Consider the following 25104-nt stretch of genomic DNA (forward strand, 5'->3'; position numbering starts at 1 on the left):
CTTGACTTAATCCACCTCTTAATACCACCACTATCACGTCACGATTATAGAAACCTTCAATACTTTACAAAAATATAACAACACGTGCATTACAGAGAGACATTTCACATATGGAGGTGAAAACCATTTTAAACCCAGTTAAGACTCCAAACCTCTACACTACAAACCACAACTGTGCACCTACAACATCTGGAGCAGTTCAGAACCAATATTTGTCTAATAACATGACAAAAACATTAAAATGTTAATAAAACACAACCTACTCACCAGAGATGCAGACTAATAATGTGCAGCGCCCCCCAGAGGCTGTAATCCAGTGGTACTGCTCGTATTCACTGGTCTGGAAGTGGAGAACAAACCCTTTCCCGGGCTGAGACACGCTAGCTAGCTTCAGGGTTGGTGAACTCCTCACCATGTCTCGCTTTTCTTCACAATTTATTTTTACGTATATCTGAGACTAAATCAGTTTCTCTTCCTCTGTAGGTATAAAAAAGTCTAACTCAGATGTATTAATGTGTGCAGAGCTACACATGTGTTTTACCAGTCGAACTCGGCTGTAATCGTTTCCCTTTGACCACCAATCAGAGGACGGAACAATGCTGACGCTTTTCTGGGCCAGTGAGCCCAGAAACAAACTCATTGATAATATTTTCTATGGTAAAAAAACAGCAGTAGAGACTTTGAAGGCTCTGAGCAGATTAGATTGACATGGCAGCACATAGAGTCTGAAATCTGATTGGACCAAAAATCAGCCATCCACATCCACATACTGAAGCAGTGCAGCCGAGAGAAACACTACAAAATGAAGAGAATAAACTGATGGGAATAAATTAATACAATTTCATGGAAAAAATTTACAAATTTCTGTTGTAAATGTGGGTCAGTGCTTCTGATAGTGTTTAGACCAGCAGAGAAGTGTTTACTGGTCCTGACCGCACACCACTGGATCATATTAAATGAAACTTTTATCAAACCTAAATGTCTTCAATGCAGCAAAACATAAACTTTATGTGCTGATGTTGCAGTACTTTTGGAGGAGACTGTGTATTTTTTTATAGTTAAGTGTGTGGGTTGTTTAAAGACGTTTCCTCAGCTGTGTTCTCTGTGTGCAGGCTGAGGAACAGCAGTGTTACAGAGAGAAGCTGTACTGATCTGATATCAGCTCTTACTACAAACCCTTCACACCTGACAGAGCTGGACCTGAGTGAGAACACACTGGGAAATGCAGGAGTGATTCAGATCTCTACTCTACTGAAGACTCCATCCTGCAAACTCCACACACTTCGGTGAGTCGTTTAATGATATATTTCATTACTAGATCAATAACATTTTAACATTTTATTATATTTGTCACAGATAGGAATTGATTAGTCAGCAATTTATTCAGGTTTGTGTTTCCTGATAACAACAAATCTTAGTCAATAATAAACAGCTTAACAAATGTTTTTTTTTAAATATTCTTTTAACTCTTAACTTCTCTTATTATTAAATATAGGAAGGAATGAAGAGTACAACATACACAGTGCTTATAGAAAATCATCATACCCTGTAAAAATCATTACCGTATTTTCTGGACTATAAGTCGCTAATTTTCCCCCACGTTTTGAACACCGCGGCTTAAACAACGAAGCGGCTAATTTATGGATTTTTCCTGTGTTTTTCCCGGTTTCACAAACTTCAAGCCAAAAAACTGAACCCCATAACATTAGACCAATAACATTTCCGAACGGAAACAAAAAAACGCACCTCACCTGTGTTCTGAGCTGCACGGCATCGGGAAAATAACTTCCACCGGTGGTGATTTTTAAACGCACGAAGATGCCAAAAGATAAACTCCAGAGAGAAATAGTTGTGAAAGGAAGGAGGAAGACAGTGAACAATGACTACTGTTTAGATACAAGCTGTTGTAGCGTGTTGAGTCTGGGTGAAGGGAGAGCTCGCTAACTCCAGTTACAACAGAAATCATATAAGCACAGACAGGTTTCCAAAACTCGTGCTTTTTTATCTTTCTTGGCAACAGCGTTACGGGTTAGTCAAAAAAACTTAGAAATGAGCATCAGAAAATAATGAGCACATAATCCTCAGTCTCACACACACACACACACACACACACACACACACACACAGTAATACCGGGAGAATGCAGTGATGTGCTGTTCCCAAAATGCCGCTCTGCTCTTAAAGGAGCCACAACATATTTCCCCCGTTACACCGTGTAACAGAATCTGTCTTTCATTAAAGCCTGTGTAAAGTTCATTAGTTTCAGTGTAGACCTGTGGCTTATAGACAAGGTGCGGCTTATTTATGTTTAAAATAAAAATCTTTGTAAAATTATTATGGCTTATACAATAGAGCCCTGTGGCACTCCATGCGTTATGTTTGTTCTTTCAGAGTCAAAGTTGTTTAAATGTACATATTGATCTCTGCCACTCTGATCAATGATCTGCCCCTTACATTATACGTTTTAAAACTTGCTCAGTTGCAAGCAATCAACCTCCAGATTAATCACCAGTCAAACTGCCCCAGATGACATCAAATTTAGTGGTTTTAATGACTTCATAATAAACCAGCTGTTTTACTGGTACTGCATAGAAATCACCATGGTCTGAAAAGAGATTTCTAAAAGTCTCTTTTTGAGAAAGGTGCTATGGTTTAATGGCCTATGTTATTTTGAACTGAACTCTAAGTGCAATGTTTGGCCAAAAACAAAGATAGGACACTATCCAAAACACCTCATACCTGCTGTGAGAGATGGTGGTGGCAGCATTATGTTGTGAGGATGTTTCTCTTCAGTGGGGATTGGGCAATTGTTCAGGATTAAAGAGAAAATGGATTCTGCCAAATTCATACAAATTCTTAAGGAAAACCTTTGTTCCTCTGCTAGACAGCTGAAGATGGGCAGATCGTTCACCTTTCTACACGACAATGATCCTAAACATACCACCAAAGAACAACACAATGGCTTAAAGATATGAACGTAAATGTTACTGAATAGTGAAGTCAGAGCCCTGATTTAAATCTAATCGGTTCATTTTCATTCACCATGAAATGTGACTGAAGTTTAGTAATTCTGCAAGTAAGGATGGACAAGTATTACCCAATCTAGATGTGCAAAGCAAAAACAGACATATCCAAAAAGATTAATAGCTATAGAGCAAAAGTTGGAATTAAAGCTGGAAAAGTGTTTTTTGGAATGGGTTTTGATTTTAGCCTGAATAATAAATAAATTAACAATATTCAATGCAAGTTTTAATTAAAGTTAACAAAACTTATCTCAGATGTGTAACTTACAACAATATACACACTCCATTAGTTATGAAGAGTTTTTTTAAATATAAATATAGAATTTAACATTAAAGAACATTCTTATAAACAAATTATGGAAGTATCTAATCATTACAAACATTACTAAAACCCACCTGAGATTAATGAACATTTCTTCTGTTTCTCCAGACTTTCAGACTGTAATATTAAACATGAAGGATACGCTGCTCTGACTGAAGCTCTGAGATCAAACCCCTCATCACCCCTGATAGAGCTGGATCTCAGAGGGAACCACCCTGGAGAATCAGGAGTGAAGGCGCTCAGGAATTTAATGAATTATCCTAAATATAAACTAAAGACACTGAGGTGAGAGTGTTCACTACAGTAAATATACATAACCAGTCAAAAATTTGGACACACCTTCTCCTTCTCCTTCAGTGTTTTTCTCTACTTCCGATTATTTAGCATTGTACATAAAGACTAAAGAGTTCCGAAATATGAAATAACACACACAAAATCTTAGAGTAACAAAAATGTGTTAAAGAACCCAGAATATTTAGCTTGATGCTGCTCATGACATTCTCACATCAGCTTCACGAGGTCATCACCCGGAATGGTTTACAGGTCACAGGTGCGTATTATCAAGAGTTTATTTGTACATTTCTCACCTTCTTAATGTGCTTTAGACCATCACTTGTCTTCTACAGAAGAAAGTGTGAGTACAAAATCAATATCACTATCAGTGCTACTACAACTACTGTACAAATCCATTTTATGGCAAGAAACACTCCGTTAAGGAAAGAGAAAAGATCCATCATTACTTTAAGAAATGAAGCTCAGTTAATCCCAAAAATCTCAAGAACTTTAAATCTATCCTCAAGTGCAGTCTCCAAAACCATCAAACACTATGATCAAACAGGCTCTCATGAGAATGGTCCCAGAAAAGAAAGACCAAGAGCTTCCTCTGCTGCAGAGGATAAGTGGCAGACATATTTCACCATGCACTCTTCAGCAGAGACTATGTGAGTCAAGCCCTTATGGTCAAATTGCAGCAAAGAAACGATTACTTCAGATAAACAACAAGCAGAAGAGATTTGATTGGGCCAAAGAACTCAAGGAATGAACATTGGATCAGTGGAAAACTGTCTTTTAGTCTGATCAGTTAACATTTTAGATTTTTGGTTTTAACCCACCATGTTTTTGTTAGGACTGTTAATGAACTGTTCTTGAATGTGTGGTTCCCACTGTGAAGGATTTGGGAGGAGGTGTGAATGTGTGAAGGTGCTTTGCTGGTTACATCTTTGGTAATTTAGTCTAAATTGAGGACACAAGTAACCAGCCTGACTATTAAAGCATTCTGCAGGGACATGCTACCCCATCTGGTGTGAACCTAGTGGAACCATCTCTAGGTTACGTATGTAACCTTAGTTCCCTGAGGGAACAAAATGCTGCGTTGAAGCGCTTTGGGAACGCCTCTTTGTTGTTCAAGTTCTGAACCACGTGAACCACGCGGCAAGGCGCGATGTCATTGGTAGGGTGACATCACAACCAGGAAACTACAAAATATGCATGCAGTAGGGCCAACGCTAGCTTCTGCAAATGAGAAGGGAAGCGTGGCAGGGATTTAGGGAGTGTGGCTCAGAGACACATTGTTACATTCCGTCAGGGAACTATGGTTACATATGTAACCTAGAGACATTCCCTTTCAGGAACTCAAACTGCATCAAAACACTTTGGGAACGAGTGTTCAATGATGCCACACTGACCTGTCTTTGCCTAGTGTGTGAGAGCACATCCAGAGCTCAGGACAGAGGAGCCGGAGGTGGCTCTAAGGATGAGGTAAGAACCTGACGAAGGACAGCGGAGTGGACCTCCGTGGATCTTTCCACTTCATCCAGGCCTGCCTTTGGATAGTATTCTCTTCGATTGGAGGCCACTATCTGCAGCTTGGGACGGTTTCTCATCAACGCCTTGGATGGTTCCATGAAATTCTGGAGTAAGAACGGGAGCTTTGAGGATGGATTGGACTGTAGTTAATGTCAACGAACTGCTTTATTGACTCAGGACTACATTTCGCTACTGATTACCATCACTGTACCCTGCAACATCGTATATCTGCTATAAATGGACATTCGGCCAACCCAGATGAGTCTGGTTCCTCTTAAGGTCTCTTCCTTATTCCTTGCCACAGTCGCCACCGGCTTGCTCATCAGGGACAAACTTACTTTTAAAGAACATGTTCACTTTTAATAACCATATTATCTGTGTAAAGCTGCTTTGAGACAATGTTCATTGTTAAAAGTGCTATACAAAAAAAAATGAATTGAATTGAATTGGACCAGCCCACAAAGTTGCAAATGTCCTGGAGTGGGACTCCAGCGGACCAGGCCGTAGAGGCCGCCACATTCCGAGAGGAGTGAGCCTTGACCCCGAAAGGAGCCGGGAGACAAGAGGATTCATATGAAATAGCATCCACAATCCACCGACTGAAAGTCTGCTGTCGTTCTATAGGGCCCATAGCAGACAAACAGCTGCTCCAACTTTCTCCAAGGACTTGTCCTGTGGACGTACATGTCCAGTGCCCACACTGGACATAGTCGGTTTGTTTCTCCTGGTCAGGGGCTGAAAAGGAGAAGGGTAGAATATCTGCAGCACGACGGGCCATGGGGAGCCGCGGGCACGTTAGGTACATATCCTGGTTTGGGGTAACCTAAGGGCCACCTCGGCCAAAGGCTCGAAGGGGGGCTCAGACAGAGCCACCAACAGTCCCTCAAGAGGTGACTGAGCATGCTCCTCTCCCAAGCAAACAAAACATTGGCTGTGTGTATCCCCCCGAAATGAAACTCGGGCAAGGAGGAACACACAGTCAGACATTCTGCTTGCTTTTAAAGCTCATGCATGCACAGATTCGCATTTTCTAGCTTACTGTCACCCCGCCTGTGACGTTGTGTCTTGCCATTGGCTGGATTCCACATGTGGTTCAGAGCGTGAATAATGCGGAGGCGTTCCCAAAGCATTTCGAAGCAGCTCGAGTTCCTGAAAGGGAAAATAATTTGTTTTCCAACAACACAATGACTCCAAACACATCTCTAGGTTATATAAGAGCTATTTGTTCAAGAAGGATAGAGAGCTGCATCAGATGACTTTGCCTCCAGATGGATTGGTATGAGTTGGACTGCAGAGTAAAGAAAAAAACAGCCAACAAGCACTCAACACCTGGGGGAAATCCTCAAGATTCTAGGTGACTGCCTCATGAGGCTGACTGAGTGAATGCCATGAATCTACAAAGCTGTCATCAAAGCAAAAGGTGGCTACTTTGAAGAATCAAAAATATTAAATAAATTCTGGGCTATTTAACATGGTTTTGTTTGTTACATAATTCCATACATGTTCTTTGATAGTTTGGATTCTTCAGTATTAATGTACAATGTTGAAAGTAATAAGGAAAACCCACTGAAGGAGGTGTGTCCAAACTTTTACATTAATCCTGAATAAATATCAGTGGTTTGCTGTTTACATCATTGTATCATATACATACTTTCAGTGTGATATCATTTTAAACCAGGACATTATTTTTATTCTCATTTTTATAAAGTAAGAAATAAAGAAAGTGAAAGTGCTGAAGATTAAAACTAGTTTTCCACCAGGGACCAAACAGTGAGTGAAAAAGTAGCAGTGTGCTGCTGTAGATATAATCAGTGTTAATGTTCCTCTGTTCTCTCTACAGGCTGCTGAAAAGTCCTGATGCACAGAAATCTGACCTTCATCTGAGGGAAGTTCTGGGTATAAACCCGATACTGCAGGCGGATCTCGATCTGAGTGGGAAAATAGAAGGAGACTCAGGAGTAGAGCATCTCTCTGCTTTACTGAAGGATCCACACTGCAGACCTGAGAAACTTCAGTAAGAAAGAGCATTTGAATAATCTGTGTGTTTAAATGAAAGGAAATAATAAAGATGTTCATGCTAATAGTTTTATCTTCTGCTTATTAAACTTGTCTCCAGTTTCTGTAGCATTTTCAGTAGTAATTTGGAGTTGGAGGAGATCAGGCTGCATCTACACAATTGTTTCCCTTTAACTACCCAAAGCTCTTCTACTTCATACTGTATTGGAAACACAGACACTGGGATATTCATGTGATCTTTTCTACCCATAATTCCACAGGTAACTGTAATGTATTGTGCTTTCAGGCTCAGTGAGTGTAATATGACAGTGAAAGGATGTTCAGCTCTGCTCGAGGCTCTCAGATCAGAATCCTCCACCCTGAGGGAGCTGAATCTGAGTAAGAACAGGATTCAGGATTCAGGAGTGAAGCTGCTCTCTGCAGAACTGAAGAGGAAACACTGTAAACTGGAGACTGTGAGGTAACGTCTAATACACACTTCATGTTCACTCCAGTCCCTCTGGTAAAACACAGAAATATATGTGATGGCACAGTTTTATGAAGTAAATGACTGTGGTGAGGACAGAGATGTTTTTCAGGACTGACAGAGAGATAAAAACAGGACACCAGCACAGGCATCAGTTTAGGAAACAATCAAATGTAGAAGAGTAACAGGAGAAATACTCGACTTCACCAGTAGAGGTGCTGAAGAGCTGTTTCATAGATAACACATTATTTCTTATTGAAATAGTTCCAATTTAGGCCACATGTCAGTTCTAATCCAGAAAATACTACATTTCCTTTTGTACTGTCTGTTTCCAAGCCTGGAACATCTCCACTCATCACAATAATCCAAATAGTTCAGTTTCATTTTAATCAAACATCTTGTAGCTTTTAGCATTAAACATTACACCAATGATTTTGTCCAGACTTTCAGACTGCAGTATAACAGAGGAAGGATACACTGCTCTGGCTGAAGCTCTGAGATCAAACCCCTCATCACACCTGAAAGAGCTGGATCTCAGAGGGAACGAACATGGAGAATCAGGACTGATGAAGCTCATAGAGATACAGAAGGATCGATATCACAAACTGGAGACACTGAGGTGATTCTTCTAGAAACAAACATAATTGAATATAAATATTGCACAAGAATGAATTTAATGATCAAAGATTCTAAATTCAGTACGAGTAGAAGCAGATATTTAAACTTTTATTAATAAATGAGGACGAGTGTGCAGTGATCAGTGGTGGACAAAGTACACAAACCATGTATTTAATTTCAAGTAGAGATACACAATGCAAAAGTGTCTCTTTACAATTTCACCTGAGTAAAAGCTCACAAATGTACTTAAGTTTCCAAAGTAGTGATTTATTATAACTATAATGTATATGATCATGTTTATCACAAGATTCTTCACTTAATCACCTCAGTTTCTGTGTAAAGACTCGAATGTGACTCTCAGCACACTGATCTATTAATAGAATGATATTAATGACTCAAACATTTATTGATTTCTATTATAATCATCATGAACACAAAAGATGTTTCCTGATTTATTCCTCTCTAAATGTTCTGCTTGATGTTGAACTGATGCTGAACTGTATGTTGGTGATCAGTAGATGCACCGAGCGCCGATCAGAACACGTGTAAAACAGAGCGTGCACTCGATCCTGATTGGTGACTCGCTGTGTGTTTCACCAGTTACGCTTTTATCGTTAATAAAAAGGAACGACTGATTTCACTACATTTAGATGAGTAATAAGTATGTGTGTAAGAGTGGGCGGAGTCTCACGAGGAATACATCTTAGTCACTGGAGTTGTAGTCAAGGGCAGCACCATCAAGTCCAAGTCCAACTCTATCCAATATCGGGATCAGTCCAAGACTTAAGATGATTAGACTTATCTAAAATGTCTAAAAATATTTCACATTGAAATGTAGTGAAGTTAAAATAAATTCTCCCCAAATCGAAATAAAATCTATACTAAAGTACAGATATGCAAAAAAGCTTCTTAAGCAAAGTACCAAATTACACTTTATTACTGTCGACCTCAGGCAGTGATTCTGGAACAGATCCAGTCAGATGAAGATACACAGTAAAAACACTCCTAGATTTTGTAGCTATTGATTGGTTATTGTTCTCATTACACAGTTTTAACATGCAGCATTATTTTTCTCTACAGCTTGTTGAAAAGTGCTGATGCAGCAGAAGCCCTCAGATCTCTTAGTAAGATTGTAGGTGAAGACCCCCTACTGCACAGGGAACTGGATCTGAGCAGGAAAACACCTGGAGACGTCAACGTAAAGAATCTCTCAGCTCTGCTGCAGGATCCACATTACAGACTGCAGAAACTTACGTAAGAAACAACACACACACACACACACACACACACACACACACACACACACACACACACACACACACACACACACACACACACACACACACATACAGATATCTATTTTCATGGTGCTGTAAGAGCAATTAGTGTAACATTTCACATTTCCACTTTCTGTTCACTTTATTTAATAAACACCTCGTTTTAGACACAACCTGATCAGTGTTTACACTCAAACCCTCCTCTCTTTTACCCCCCCTCCTCTCTCTCTCTCTCTCTCTCTCTCTCTCTCTCTCTCTCTCTCTCTCTCTCTCCAGGTTGTATAAAGAAGGCAGTATTAAAGAGGATGATTGTATAGGTTTGTTTTCTGCTCTGGGTTTAAATCCTTCACACCTGAGAGAACTGAATCTAAACAGGAATAAACCAGGAGAATCTGGACTGAGAAATCTGTGTGACTTCCTGAAGAATCCTGAATGTAAACTACAGAAACTACAGTAAGTAAATAAAAGTCTACTGCAATAGTCTAATATCAGCGCTTGTTTTTTTCAATCATTTATAATTGTTTCAGAAAAATCTCTATACAGCTCTCACAGTAGTTCAAGACCAAAAACAGTTGCATCTTGCGTTCTTGTCATAAATTGGCTTAATAGATATCTAGATTTAGATCCTTATCAGCATGCCAGAGGAAAAACTCATTTAACATGTATGGAAGGCGTCTCTGGTGTCAGTGCTTTGTGGTTTTCCTGTAACATTACAGAGACTGTGTATAGTTGCTATAACATTAGTGAAAACAAGAACGAACTTGTCCTGTGGACGTTCTTCTTCTTCTAATTGTGAATAAAAACAGAATGTAATTATGTGGAAGTTTCAAATGTTAATATTTTATTCAGAATACCGCATAGATGACATATCAAATGTTTACACTGAGAAAAGGGGAAAAATAAGTTGATTTTGAATTTCATGGCATCAACAAATCTCAAAAATATGTTGGGACAAGGCCGTGTCTCCACTGTGTGGCGTCCCCTCTTCTTTTATAACAGTCTGCAAACGTCTGGGGACTGAGGAGACAAGTTTCTCAAGTTTAGGAATAGGAATGTTGTCCCATTCTTGTCTAATACAGGCTTGTCCTTGTCCTCTTTAGTCCGGATGACATGGCGTCCCAGTTTTCCCAAAAGAACTTCAAATTTTGATTCGTCTGACCACAGAACAGTTTTCCACTTTGCCACAGTGCATTTTAAATGAGCCGTGTCCCAGAGAAAACACCTGAGCTTCTGGATCATGTTTAGATATGGCTTCTTTTTTGATCTATAGAGTTTTAGCCGGCGACGGTGAATGGCACGGTGGATTGTGTTTACCGAAAATGTTTTCTGGAAGTATTCCTGAGCCCATGTTGTGATTTCCATTACAGCAGCATTCCTGTATGTGACACAGTGGCGTCTAAGGGCCCGAAGATCACGGCATCCAGTATGGTTTTCCAGCCGTGACCCTTATGCACAGAGATTGTTCCAGATTCTCTGAATCTTAGGATGATATTATGCACTGTAGATTTGATATGTTATCTATATTCTATTGTGAATAAAATATACGTTTATGAGATTTGTAAATTATTGCTTTACTTTTTTATTTGCAATTTGTACAGAGTCCAAACTTTTTGGGGAAAAAAAATCGGGTTTGTAATTAAAAACATATAAAGGCAGAACTGCTGGCAACTACTGGGGTATATGCTCTATGTTGTGTAATGGAGCTCTATGTTGTGTGATGGAGCTCTATGTTGTGTGATGGAGCTCTGTGTTGTGTGATGGAGCTCTGTGTTGTGCGATGGAGCTCTGTGTTGTGTGATGGAGCTCTATGCTGTGTGATGGAGTTCTATGCTGTGGGATGTAGCTCTATGCTGTGTGATGTAGCTCTATGCTGTGGGATGTAGCTCTGTGTTGTGTGATGTAGCTCTATGCTGTGTGATGTAGCTCTATGCTGTGGGATGTAGCTCTGTGTTGTGTGATGTGGCTCTATGCTGTGTGATGTAGCTCTGTGTTGTGTGATGGAGCTCTATGCTGTGGGATGTAGCTCTATGCGTTGTGATGTAGCTCTATGCTGTGTGATATAACTCTGTGTTGTGTGATGTGGCTCTATGCTGTGTGATGTAGCTCTGTGTTGTGCGATGTAGCTCTGTGTTGTGTGATGGAGCTCTATGCTGTGTGATGTAGCTCTGTGTTGTGCGATGTAGCTCTGTGTTGTGTGATGGAGCTCTGTGTTGTGTGATGGAGCTCTATGCTGTGTGATGTAGCTCTATGCTGTGGGATGTAGCTCTGTGTTGTGTGATGTGGCTCTATGCTGTGTGATGTAGCTCTATGTTGTGATGGAGCTTTATGCTGTGTGATGTAGCTCTGTGTTGTGTGATGTAGCTCTATGCTGTGTGATGTAGCTCTATGCTGTGTGATGTAGCTCTATGTTGTGTGATATAGCTCTATGTTTTGTGATATAGCTCTATGCTGTGTGATGTAGCTCTATGTTGTGTGATGTAGCTATATGCTGTGTGATGTAGCTATATGCTGTGTGATATAGCTCTATGCTGTGTGATGTAGCTCTATGCTGTGTGATGGAGCTCTATGCTGTGTGGTGTAGCTCTATGCTGTGTGATGTAGCTCTATGCTGTGTGATGTAGCTCTATGTTGTGTGATGTAGCTCTATGCTGTGTGATGTGGCTCTATGTTGTGATGAAGCTCTATGCTGTGTGATGTAGATCTATGTTGTGTGATGTAGCTATATGCTGTGTGATGTAGCTCTATGTTGTGTGATGTGGCTCTGTGTTGTGTGATGTAGCTCTATGTTGTGTGATGTAGCTATATGCTGTGTGATGTAGCTCTATGCTGTGTGATGTAGCTCTATGTTGTGTGATGTGGCTCTGTGTTGTGTGATGTAGCTCTATGTTGTGTGATGTAGCTCTGTGTTGTTTAATGTAGCACCAGGGTTCTGGAGGAACGTTGTCTCATGTCACTGTGTACTGCGTCAGATATATTTGGTCGAAATGATAATAAAAGCTTCTTGACTTGACTATTTGAAGAATAACATGCAGGATGTGGTGTAATCAGTAAATAATTGCGTTAGAGCAGATGGTGACAGTTAGTCTTTAGCTCCCTGTCAATCACAATTTTTCTCTTTTAACATGCACAGTGGTACAATATTTACTTATTCTTTACTATAATAAAAGATTATATAATCTCTCTCTCTCTCTCTCTGCAGATTACAGAACAGTATAAGTGGTGAATCCTGTGCTGATGTGGCTTCAGCTCTCTGTACAAATCCATCACACATCAGAGATCTGGATCTGAGTTGGTGTAAACTGGGAGACTCAGGAGTGAAGAAACTCTGTGATCTACTGAAGAAACACGAGTGTAAACTGGAGAAACTGCGGTGAGAAACTCAGTGATGAAACACTACATTGAGATCAGAATGTTTAGTTTCAAGTTTTATTTGTCACATGTAAAATATCAGTGACAGTTTGTACAATGAAATGCTTAAGTAAGGCTACGGGCAAACTGCAGTAAATATTAAACATTAAACAAGATAAAACAGTAAAAAGAAAAGTAAATTAGAGGAGAAAAAGTAATAATAAGGCATAAGAAAATTATTATATGCAAGCGTGTAATACTTTTTTATAAAAAACAATATGGAATGTTGTGTATAAAGAGAATGTATATTTTACAGTAGTAAAAAATAATCCCCCCCCTCCCATAGTGTTCATGTAATAAATTTATATTCAAGTAAATGATTTAATATTCAATGTTTTACTGATCTACACTAACAAAACTACAAGATCTTCATCTTTTAACAGTTGTATTTATTAATATAGTAATTATGAATGCAATATTAAGTAATTATTAAGTGATTATAAATAAGAGCTTTCCTGGTGAAAACTGACAAGATGAACATTGTATTAATTTAATAGCCATGTTTGTGTAACAGGTTAAAGAAGTGCAGTATAAGTGATGAAGGAGGAGCTGCTCTGACTGAAGCTCTGAGATTCAGCTTCTCACATCTGAAAGAACTGGATCTCAGAGAGAATAAACTTAAAGATTCAGTTATAAAGAAGCTCGAGGAGTTTCTGAATAGTTCAGGAGGAAACCTAAAGTAAGTAAAAACACACACACGCGTGTGTGCACACACACACTTACACACACACGTATGTTCTGTAAAATGAAATGTGAAAGCAAGAGGGTCATGTAATAGTGATTGAACTGGACAAACCTACAGAATGTAACAAAAACAGTCTTAGTGACGGAGTCCCACAGATTCACCTTCAGGACTAAACCAAATCAGTAACTGATCACTGCATGTTCATAATGTTTTGTAGCTCTGATTTGATGGTAGTGAACTTGACCTGATCAGTTAATGTTCTACACCAGGGTTCCCCAACCACCGGGCCGTGGACCAGTAACGGGTCTTAAATCATTTGGTATCAGGCTGCACATAAAGAATAAAAACTTTTTAATATTTATTTTTTTATTTACATTTAAGTGACTTTAGCGGTCTGCAGGGTGTTTTATTCCAAACACTTCGGCCTATGGCAATTTCTTTTTATTCAAAATGTTTATTTAAATGTATTAAAAATTACATTTATGTATTGTTCAATTAAGTTCCCACTGATTCTGCATTATGTTTATTTGCACTAGATTTTCATTATGCATGTAATAATTAAATCATGTCATAAGAATAATATTAATATGACACATTATTGCATTTAGTCATGTGTGTGACGCCTCCATTATCGGTGGAAAAATGGTCGTGTGTGAAACTACAGCTTTGTGCTGATTTTAATTGTATTCTAGCAGGATACACAAATCCTCCACACTCCGACCGAAATGACTCTCACATACAGCAGAATCTTTATGTAGTTCAACTAAATGTGATATATTTATACATATATTATTTTACTGATCATTAAAAGAAAACAGATGTAGTTTCAGGGAGCAAAAATACAAGTTACAGTGTTGGAACTTTAGATTATTTACATTTACTTCATCTTTACATCTTTTACACAGAAGAAACGTCACAGAAATGAACCAAGAAATTCATTAAATTATTAAAACAATGTCAAAATAATAATTCTAGTGAAATCTATAATCTTTGTTTTATTTTACAGATATGACAAGACCTCAATCATCACAAAAGCATGGAATATTGTTACTGGTAGCAGATCTGATGAACAGCCGATTTCAGAACCTGATTCTTCAACAGTAATGAGAGAAGAAAGAGATGTAAGAATACGAGACACACATCAGAGAGAAAGCAGTGTATATGGTTTAGAAAGTAGTGTGGATCAGGGTGCTTATGGGACAGACACTGCCATCAGAAGACCACCGACCTCGGATAATGCCAGAGAACAGTGTAATAGCGTGATTGTCCCAAGTGATGCACAGAGGCAACAAAAAGGGACCAAAAAAGCACTCACCCCAAAAAAAAAAAAAAGCACTAGATAAGAACCACAGCTCAAACTGGCCCAACAGTGAAGGACAGAAAACAGACAGTGATGTTTTAATCTTACTAACAGAAAACTAAAGTGTAAATCCTGAATATAAATAAGACCAAACATGAACAAAAGGAAAGCAGGAGCTCAAGCTGACAGATAAGAAATTCCTTCAGGAGCTAATTATTTAGTAAAAGAGTACTGAATGCTGCAGGATTATACCATATCACAGACATTACTACAGAACTACCCAGAAAAACAGAACAACTTTAAACACTTTGGTTAGTATGAAAAGTGTGACCCAAAATTAAACTATTGGTGGAACTATTACATTATACTGCCCAGCTATAGGCAGTAACTGATACACACCAGGCTGACGGAAGAAAGAAAAACTGGTTCTAAAGAGAAAGTGAAAGTAAAAAAGGCACTGGTAGATGCAGCAGTATTTATATCTTTTGTTTTCTTTGTGCTGTTGGGTTTCTTTTTTCTCTGCTGCAGGTGTCTGAATAATAAGTGTTTATACATGACACTTAAAAATAAACAGTGCAACAATACATTTTAAAGAGCCCAGGGATATGTTTTTTTAATGTCTGATCTGTGTTTAATAGATATAATAGATAATATTGTGAACTAAAATCATTTTAAATGGTGTGAATGAGATTGTAATGTTGTACTTGAATAAAGTAGTAAACATCCAGTCAGTCTCTGGTCTCTGATCTCACTGCACAACATGATTAGAGGCCAAATACACCAGTAGAACTATTTACTCAGTTATCTTACCTAGCTTAACCTTTACTTTCACAACTCATTCAAAACCTATAAAACACTAGAAACTCAGCGCTCAGCTCCGGGACCCCACACGGCTGGAGCCTGCAGTGTTTCTGACAGTCTTCTGCATCTCATTCTTCAGTCTCTACTTCTTTGATATTCAGAAGGTTAAAATACAACCACTAATCATTTAACATGGAGAATTTCTCATTTTATTCACAGACTGAGTACTGAATGAATTTTACATGTTTAGGACCTTGTTTTGGTTTAGAGATCTTTAGATGTCTGTCAAATTCAGACCATCACAATCAGCACAGAACAGAAGTGTTCACTGAACTGAACACTGTCAGCACGATACACACTGCCCCCCACTCACCTGGAAAAAAGCACAGTTATGTTCACATGCTGATTATTGGTTATTGCTCAGCATTCAAAACAGTGCTACCTTCCCAACAACAAGCTTCCCACCCTTTGTGTGTGGCCCTGCCTCTGTGACGGCGTTCTGGATTTTCGTACAGGTCTGATAGAACAGGAAAATACATATACAGATTGATGACCAGAATCAAGAGTTCTGCAGGGCTGCATGCTGAACACCATGCTCTACACACTTTTCACCCACAACTATGTTGCCTTCCAGAACAACACCATCATCCACAACAGAATTCATGACTAAAAAACATTTTGACCCACAAAACCTATTCACAGCTTCTCCCTGCATCACTGCAGACACAATCTGCCCTCTGATCCTGACGAGTTTCAGAATGTACTGCCCACACACACGTACAATTGTGAGCATCTTGGTCTAATGCTGAGTCTACCAGGACCTTACACATGAACATTTTCCATGTTTACATTTATGCATTTTATATTTGCATATTTTTTTTTCTATCCCTGCATCTTTCCAGTAGATATAATTATGTAATATGTTTCATGTTTTCCTTCTATCATATGTAATTTATATCAGAGACTGCTGGGAGGATTCACAGAGTAAGAAATGGATGATGTAACAGACTGTTTCCTGTACATATGACAATACTCTCATGAATTTTGGAATAAAATCCAAAGTTATTCCTCTAAACACCACCAGAGGTCTCTGTTTCACCTTCTCCTTTTTCAGGCGTCAGAGTTTCTTACATTTTAGACTTCGATACAGACGTAAATAAAATTTACTGATCCGTGAGGGAAATTATTGCCTTACAGCAGCAGGTTACACAATCAGTGGTAGGGGTGAAAAAAAAAACAGAATTAAATTTAATAATTGTAACTTAAATAAATAAAATATTGCAGATGATGCAAAAAACGGAGTGCAAACTGGCAATGTAGTGTGTGGGCTGGATTTCCAATGATTGACAGGATGTCCACTCTGTGTCCAATTATGTATTCAGCCTTGCAGATGATTTTATTGATCTTGCATCCCTGGCACCGATGCTGCTCCCTCACAGAAATATAAAAGGCACTTACCACAACAGACTGATAAGGCCTTGGTTCTCCAATCCAATCTGCTGTTTAAGAGAACACCCAAGTACATGCAGTTGTCCACAACCGGAACCTCCTCCCCATGATGGTAACGGGTTTAATTACAGTTGTACCCTTCCAAAAGTCCACTTCCATCTCCTTGGTTTTCATAATGTTCAGTAGCAGATGGTTCCTGGTGCACTACTTCAAAAAGCTGTCCAGAAGTCATCTGTACTTTGACTCCAGTCCATCCCTAATACACCCCACCACTGCAGAGCCATCAGAGAAGTTCTGCAGGTGGCAGAATTAAGAGTTGTATTGGAAATCTAAGGTATACAGAGTGAACAGTAATGGGGAAAGGACAGTCCCCTGAGGTGCTTCAGTGTTACTAACCACCACACTCAGACAGGGAATTCCCCAACCTTACAAACTAGGGCCAATTTAACAGATAGTCAGCTATCCAGGACACAATGGACGTGCTGACACATATCCTGGGCAGTTTCTCACTCAGTAGAATGGTTGTATTGTATTAAAGGAACTGGAGAAAATCAAAACATGATCCTCACAATACCACTATATACATCCAGTAAAGAGTGAGCACTCTGCAACAGGTAGATGACTGCATACATGCCCACATGAGGCTGGTAGGCAAATTGTAGTGGGTTTAGGGAAGGTTTAACCAGTGGTCCTAGATGTGTCAAAAGTAGGTGCTCCTGTCAGGGGCGCAAAAGTAGGACCCAAATGCAGGACGCAGCAATAAAGCTAAACAGAAGTCTTTAATGTGAAATAATCCAGAAAGCACATATAAAACAAAGTGTCCACGAAAACCGGAAAGATCCGAAACCTAAAGCAAAATACGGGAAACCGAGGAACAGGGAAGTCTCAATGAAAAAAAACACGGAAGCCAACGAGACAATCTGGCAGCGCGCGTGAGAAAGCCGTGTCTATTTATGTGATGGCAAGATGGCGGCCTGGAGGGCTGGGTTGCGCTGGAAAGCTAGTTCACAAATTGCACTTGCCAGTTCCTGTATCTGCTGGTGATGAGAGGTGGTGAGCTGCACCAATGAGGAGAGCTGAGACTGCACATCGTCCGCTGGGTCCATGTCTGGCCAGATTGTACTGTCAGGGGTGCAAAAGTAGGACCCAAATGCAGGACGCGAAATCGCGGAAAAAACTAAGAGGAAACGAAAACCGGAAGATCCAAAACTGAAAGCAAAATACGGGAAAAAACAAAACCGAGGGACAGGGAAGTCTCAATGAAAAAAAACACGGAAGCCAACGAGACAATCTGGCAGCCCGCGTGAGAAAGCCGTGTCTATTTATGTGATGGCAAGATGGCGGCCTGGACGGTTGCGGGTTCGCGCTACCTCGGAAGTGGAAGCACCGGAAGTGCCCGCGCTGCTGGCTGACAGCTCCAACACCTTGATGGCATGTGATGTCAGTGTGATGGGTCTGAAGTCATTGAGGCCAGACGGGATAGCCTTCTTAGGTACTGGTACTACACAGGATGTTGTCCATAGCATTGGTATTCTTTTCTGCATCAAACTCAGATTGAAGATGTATTGCAGGATACCAGGCCGATGAGCAACACATGACTTTTGGGTCCTGGGGCTAATACCATACCAATACCATCAGGACATGCAGCCTTGTATTTGTTGATGAGTTATTACAGCTGTCTTCTCACCTGGCTAGCTGTCACAGTCAGTAAGAGTGGTGTGCTGGTTTCAGTGGAGAATTGTACTGGGGGTTGTGAGCAGAGGTGCTTAACAGTTTCTGATGATGGTGATGTGGGTGTTGATATGAGGGTGTGAAGACTAGCCCTGTGTGGAGCAGTCCAGCCTGGGGTCCTGTGCTGAATCTGTTGAAATGCAAATTTAGTTTATTGGCTCTGTCCAGCCTGCCCCCCTGCTGACATTCTTTAAAGTTGAAGCAGGTGAACGGCTTCATTTCCATCCACACATCTCTGATGTTGTTTTCCTTAAGTTTAACCTTTTGTTTATAGAGTCCTTGCACTTCCTTAGTCTTACCTTCAATTCCAGCTGTGTCCTTTTTAGTTCATCCCTGTCTCCAGACCTATTAGATAAATTATTGGTGTGTTTGGTGCTTTGGTATACTGTTTTTGTGGTATTATGGCATTTGATCTTGTCACATTTACACTATGTCCTTCATTGGAAGAATTTGATGGGTGCAAGAAGGATGATCTGCTCCTTATTGCAGACTATTTGAATTTTCCAGTTTGCCAAACATCTAGCAAAAAGGTAGTCAAAGCAGCATTATATGAGCCTACTTAAGTGGCAAGCACTTCCGGAAGAGCCGCACAGCCTACCCAACCTCCCTATGTTCCCGGGCAGTGCGGAAGCTATGACCGAGCTGGAGGAGGTGGAAGCAAGTTGTAAGCAGCCTCAGGCTCGTGCAGTAGATTCCTGTTGGCAGCTTGCTCTAAAAGAGCTTGATGTGGAGATTAAGCGGCAGGACTACCAAACGCAGATCTTGTGAGTTCGGGAACGAGAGTTGGCAATTGAGAGGAAAAAGCTTGACCTGGCAGATCAGCGGACGGAAGCTGTGCATTGTGCAAATCTCTGATAAAACAACTTTTTTGACTGTCCATTTTTACTTGAAAATGTTTTCATTTCTTTTTTGTAAACAAAGCCCAGTTAGCACAAGCTGAAAACAGATTTTTGTGCAGAACTGAGAGCTGCAACCACTTCCTGGGGCGACACAGAATTTGTAAAGAGTAATAAAACTAAGACTCACACACATGGGTAATAAAATCCCAATAAATTAAATAAAAGGTTTAAAATGAGAGGTGGTGATAGTAAACATCACCTGGAGACCTGCCTATGGATTGTAGACTCAAGCCCAAGATTGCTTCTCTTTTTTGCCTAATTTTGCCTCATTTTATATTTATATATATATATATATATATATATATATATATATATATATATATATATATATATATATATATATATATATATATACCTCGGTTCTGAACGCCCCTGCATACGTATAATTCAGGTTACGAATCGCAGTTCATAAAAATTTTTGCCCCTGGTTACGAACAAAATTTCGGGATATGAACGTCCCGCACCAAAAAATCACAGGCAAGTCGGTTCTTTTCTTATCGCCACCCACGCTCTATCCACGCATATCGGGATACGAACTTTTTAGGTTACGAATAAAGTACCGGAACCAATTAAAGTCGTAACCCGAGGTTCCACTGTATATATATATATATATATATATATATATATATATATATATATATATTTTGTGGTCTCATTGTTTTGTTATACTATATTCTACCATATTTGTTTTGTCTTTTTTTTAACAGTAAGATGTCGTTTTTTATGCGAAATTTATAAAATAAATTGTATAAATGTATCTGAATGTATCTGAAAAATATATACACACAAACACCAGCTGAAGTGTGTGACGTAAACAAAACAATAACCATCTAAATGACAACACTATTGTTTGTTTGGAGCAGAAATGTTTTACAGCATGTTGTTCAGTGGAGCCTCATCTTTCCTAATAAACGGGGATTAGCAGCAGTGGATGTTATTGTGACTCGTTTTTACAATAATAATGTAAGTAGTGTGGTTTTTATGCATGTTGTTTGTGTGTACTGCTTACACACATTCAGCAAATACATTCTTTATAAATTTTCCATTGAAAAACAGAGATCTGAAATCGCTGCTTGATTCTTAGAGCTTTAGAATGATGTATAGTAAGTCATGGTTACTCTTCTCCCTTTTTATTTAATCTATTGCTAAACATTAACACCTGAGAATAGTGGGATATCAGTCACGCTGGAGCGGCGATTAAAAGACTAAGAGGTTAAACATCTTTTTTTTTTATTTCTCTCTTTCTCTCTACAGATTACAGAACAGTATAAGTGATGAATCCTGTGCTGATGTGGCTTCAGCTCTCTGTGCAAATCCATCACACATCAGAGATCTGGATCTGAGTGAGTGTAAACTGGGAGACTCAGTAGTAAAGAAACTCTGTGATCTACTGAAGAAACACGAGTGTAAACTGGAGACGCAGTGTAGTTGATTAATGTAGTGATGAAATAAACTGAATTGAAATTACAAAGTTTATATTCACACTTTTCTGATCCACACTAACAAAACTAAGATGATCTCATTATTAATTTATCAGCCGTGTTTATAATAATACAATATTCATCATGCAGATGCACTGGGGCACATCATCAGTGATCTATCCTGGGTCATTGGGTGTTTCGGGTCTTTCAACATCAGACACCCTCATCCAGGCGACCCAGCCAGGCAACCCAGTCCGGCCTGTGTACCAGTAGCAATTGCCCACAGCAAAACAACAGCCAGGTCCCACCCAGGCACTCTAGGTCGTACTCTGGGTGCCGCGAAGAAAATGTGTCCCAAGATGGTCTCTGCCCAAAGACTGCCCTGCTACAGGGGGCGAGACGCCGAAATGGCGGACACATAGACTTTTAGTATGGACGGAGCCGACCCTTTGGCAAACTTTCCTTGGAGGAAATCCAGCACTGAACCAACCGGGCAGTGGACTGAAGCTAGTTTTGCTTACACCACGAGCAGAACAGATTCCATCTGTCGGCATATGACCTCCTTGTGGAGGGAGCTCTGGAGTGGAGAATGGTCTCTACCACCTCGGTGGAGAGGCCAGAACCTCAGAGCTGTGCCCACTCAGGGGCCACAGCCTCCACAACTGTGGGCGGAGGTTGAAAATAGTGCCCCTCAGATGAATCTCCCATGGAGGGTGCTCGAGGAGAGCTACCAGGTCCACAAACCATGGTTTGCTCGGCCACCTTGGAGCTACCAGGAGGAGATGGACTCTGTCCCGGCGAACTCTCCCCAGAAGGGAGAAACAGGGGACAGTGCGACTTCTCTTGAGATGTGAACAGAGGTTTCTGAGGGAGAAAATGCTTCAATGCTAGAAGCACGGCCAGCATCTCTAGGCAATTGATGTGCCAAAGAAGATGCCCTGGATCTCTGAGCAGTCGTTATTGTTGAACTGTGAAGTCTATGAAGGACTCGTACTAACTGTGAGTATGAACCGCTGGACCAGGGGCTTCAATACCATGCATTCTGTATCCTATTCAGAGCTCTAATAAGTGTATTTACATGTGTAAATAATATTTAAATACATTCAATATGTCCATTTATATAACAAGACCAAGAACTAAAGAATGTGTGTTTAATAAGATAAATTAGTAACAGATTGAGTCGTCTAGCAGCTACAGGCTAACTTTACTTAATATGCTCATAGTGACATCAACTATCTTATTACACACATGATGTTATTAAACTCTGTATTAGTCATTCTAATACATTATACACTTTCTCTACTGGATTTATAGTCACATCTGAGGGGAAAGACTCCAATCTTCACTTTCACAATCCAATTCAATCATTTTAAACACTAGAAACTCTCAGCTATAAACAAGCAAAGTGTTTCCAACATTTCATTCCATCATAACATTTTACACAAAACAATACAAATCTCTGATTTCAGTCAGATACTGACTACTGAATGATTTCTACATGTTTAGAATCTTGTTTAGGTTTAGACATGTTGAGATGTCTGTCACATCCAGATCATTCCACTCTGGACCCTCTCCAGTCTGCAGACAGACCAAACAGTTTCACAGGGAACACCGTCCACACAGTGCACACTGCTGTCACTCAGCTGTAAAAATAAGCATCATGATGTTGAAATGCTGTTTACTGGTTATAAGTCAGCACTGAAAACTGTGAACAAATATCATCACGCTTCCACCCTGTTTGTGCCACCCAAACTCTGTAACTGTGTTCTGCACTTTCTAATAAGTTTGGTGGAATAGGGAACCACACATACAGGATGGTAACCATAAACACAGGAACTCTGCAGGGCTGCAAACTGGTAAACACTCCCCACTCACGTCTATGTGGCCTTCTAGAACAACACCACCATCACCAACGGACTTCAAGACTGAAAAGATATTTACTCACAGTCTATCAAGCTTTTGGTCAAAACCTTTTCATCACCTATAGACATGATTACAGAAAATCAAACATCTATTACAATAACCTTGTAGATCTGATTATATAGTCATTTTATTTCACTAGAAATGACTTTAAATGACTGTAAATCATCATGTAAATATTGATTTGTCTTTTTCTCTCCATCAGCCTGAATTGTACACAATAATGATGAACACAATGATGAATAATAAATATGATCAATAATAATGATGAATAAATGACATTAAATCAGCATGTATCATTTCTGTAGAAATGGATGTGAGGAGTTTAATCTTTTTGGGTTAATAGAAGGAGAAACAGTGTTAAATTAGAATCAGAAGGTTATTAAAGTGAATTTTAAACCAGTTTATACAGAATCACCTTTTCAGTAACATTTTCATTGTTACTAAATGGATTCATCAGTCAGGAGATTTGTGTGAATTTGTGTAGAAAAGAAAAGCCTACATGAAGTAAGTTCTCTGTACTTGAAGTGTATCTGACCGGTTCCCCTGCAGCAATAACAAGTGTTTCTGATTAATTTTCTTCCTTCAGCTCGAATCCACTCCCTTTGTGACTATTTCTCAGAATTACCTCAGAGCAAAAGCGCTACAACAGCGGGAGAGATCAGGATCTGTGGAAGATGCTAACGATGCTAAAGCCTGAGGTAAATTAACAACAGGAGAGATCAGGATCTGTGGAAGATGCTAAAGCCTGAGGGAAATCAACAGCAGGAGAGATCAGGATCTGTGAAAGATGCTAACGATGCTAAAGCTCAACAGCGTTCGCACGCGCTGGTGGTGGGAAAGTGGGGTGAAATGGTCGCGCGCTAACTGCAGTGTTTCAATAAGCAGTAGAAACACTTGATGTAGGGCGCTGCTGCTGCCTGTGTGGAGCAGGGAGAGGGAGGGGGTAGGGCACAGTGTGGATTGGGACCAAGCCCTTCAAACACTCACATAGAGACTCATAAATGCTGAAATTTCAACCAGAAACCTTCTCCATCATCTCATCTTACATCCAAAACCAATCAATACATCAATAAATAAATAAATCATTCTGATCTTTAGGAGAACTCTCACTATCACAGACTTATTCTGTAGGAATTTATTTATTTCAGGCTTTTTTACTGTCTGCTATTAAAACTGACCCTAAAACTCCAGATGTTTTGGAAAATGAAATATTTCACATATAAATTTTATACAGAAAAACATAAAGAACTAATAGAACTGGAAAAACACTAAATATAAGAGTGGATTTTTCTACATATCAGGAATTTGAGTCTGTACAGATCAGCTTCCTCCACTGAATAAAGGGAATATGGGCTTCATCAGATTGAAGAGAAAAGATTCTTCTCATCACACTGGGGTTTTATTGTTGATAGTGAGTTTAAGAAATGTGTCATGTACTAGTTAAACTGATGTGCAGAGATAAGGTGCCACCTCACAGCTACAGAGTCCTGGGTTCGATCCTCAGCTCAGGTGACTGCATGGAGTTTTGATGATTTGATGTTGAATCGTGTTGGAGATAAAAACTGTGATGATGGAATCTCTTTTTATTCAATAAACAGAATAAATATTATAATAACCTTAAAGATCGACTCTGAAAAACTCCGCCAGTGAACCGAACCAAAGACAAATGACACAAAATGGATGGTTCCTAAAATGGTTTATTAACAGTGAGAGAAACAAACAATCACAAGAAAAATATCCAATATATATATATATATATATATATATATATATATATATATATATATATATATATATATATACAGTGGAACCTCGAGTTACGAATTTAATTCGTTCGGTACTTTATTCGTAACCTGAAAAGTTCGTATTCGATACAAATTTCCCCATAATAATGAACAGAAACTTGGTAATTCGTTCTGGACAACCAAAAATATTACTTAAATAAAAATAAAGCCAATA

At 39.5% G+C, this 25104-nt stretch overlaps 1 protein-coding gene across 1 annotated transcript in view; it reads left to right on the plus strand.

Moving 5' to 3' along the window:
- Positions 1-25104, plus strand: part of LOC124395624 — a 91860-nt gene that overhangs the window by 30250 nt on the left and 36506 nt on the right. Inside the window, 6 exon segments of the mRNA XM_046864304.1 lie at positions 1113-1286; positions 3454-3630; positions 6992-7165; positions 7454-7627; positions 8076-8252; positions 9332-9505. Of these exon segments, the coding sequence (XP_046720260.1) occupies positions 1113-1286; positions 3454-3630; positions 6992-7165; positions 7454-7627; positions 8076-8252; positions 9332-9505 (1050 nt within the window).

The sequence above is a fragment of the Silurus meridionalis genome, chromosome 13 (assembly GCF_014805685.1).
Source record: "Silurus meridionalis isolate SWU-2019-XX chromosome 13, ASM1480568v1, whole genome shotgun sequence".
Classification (NCBI taxonomy): Eukaryota; Metazoa; Chordata; class Actinopteri; order Siluriformes; family Siluridae; genus Silurus; species Silurus meridionalis.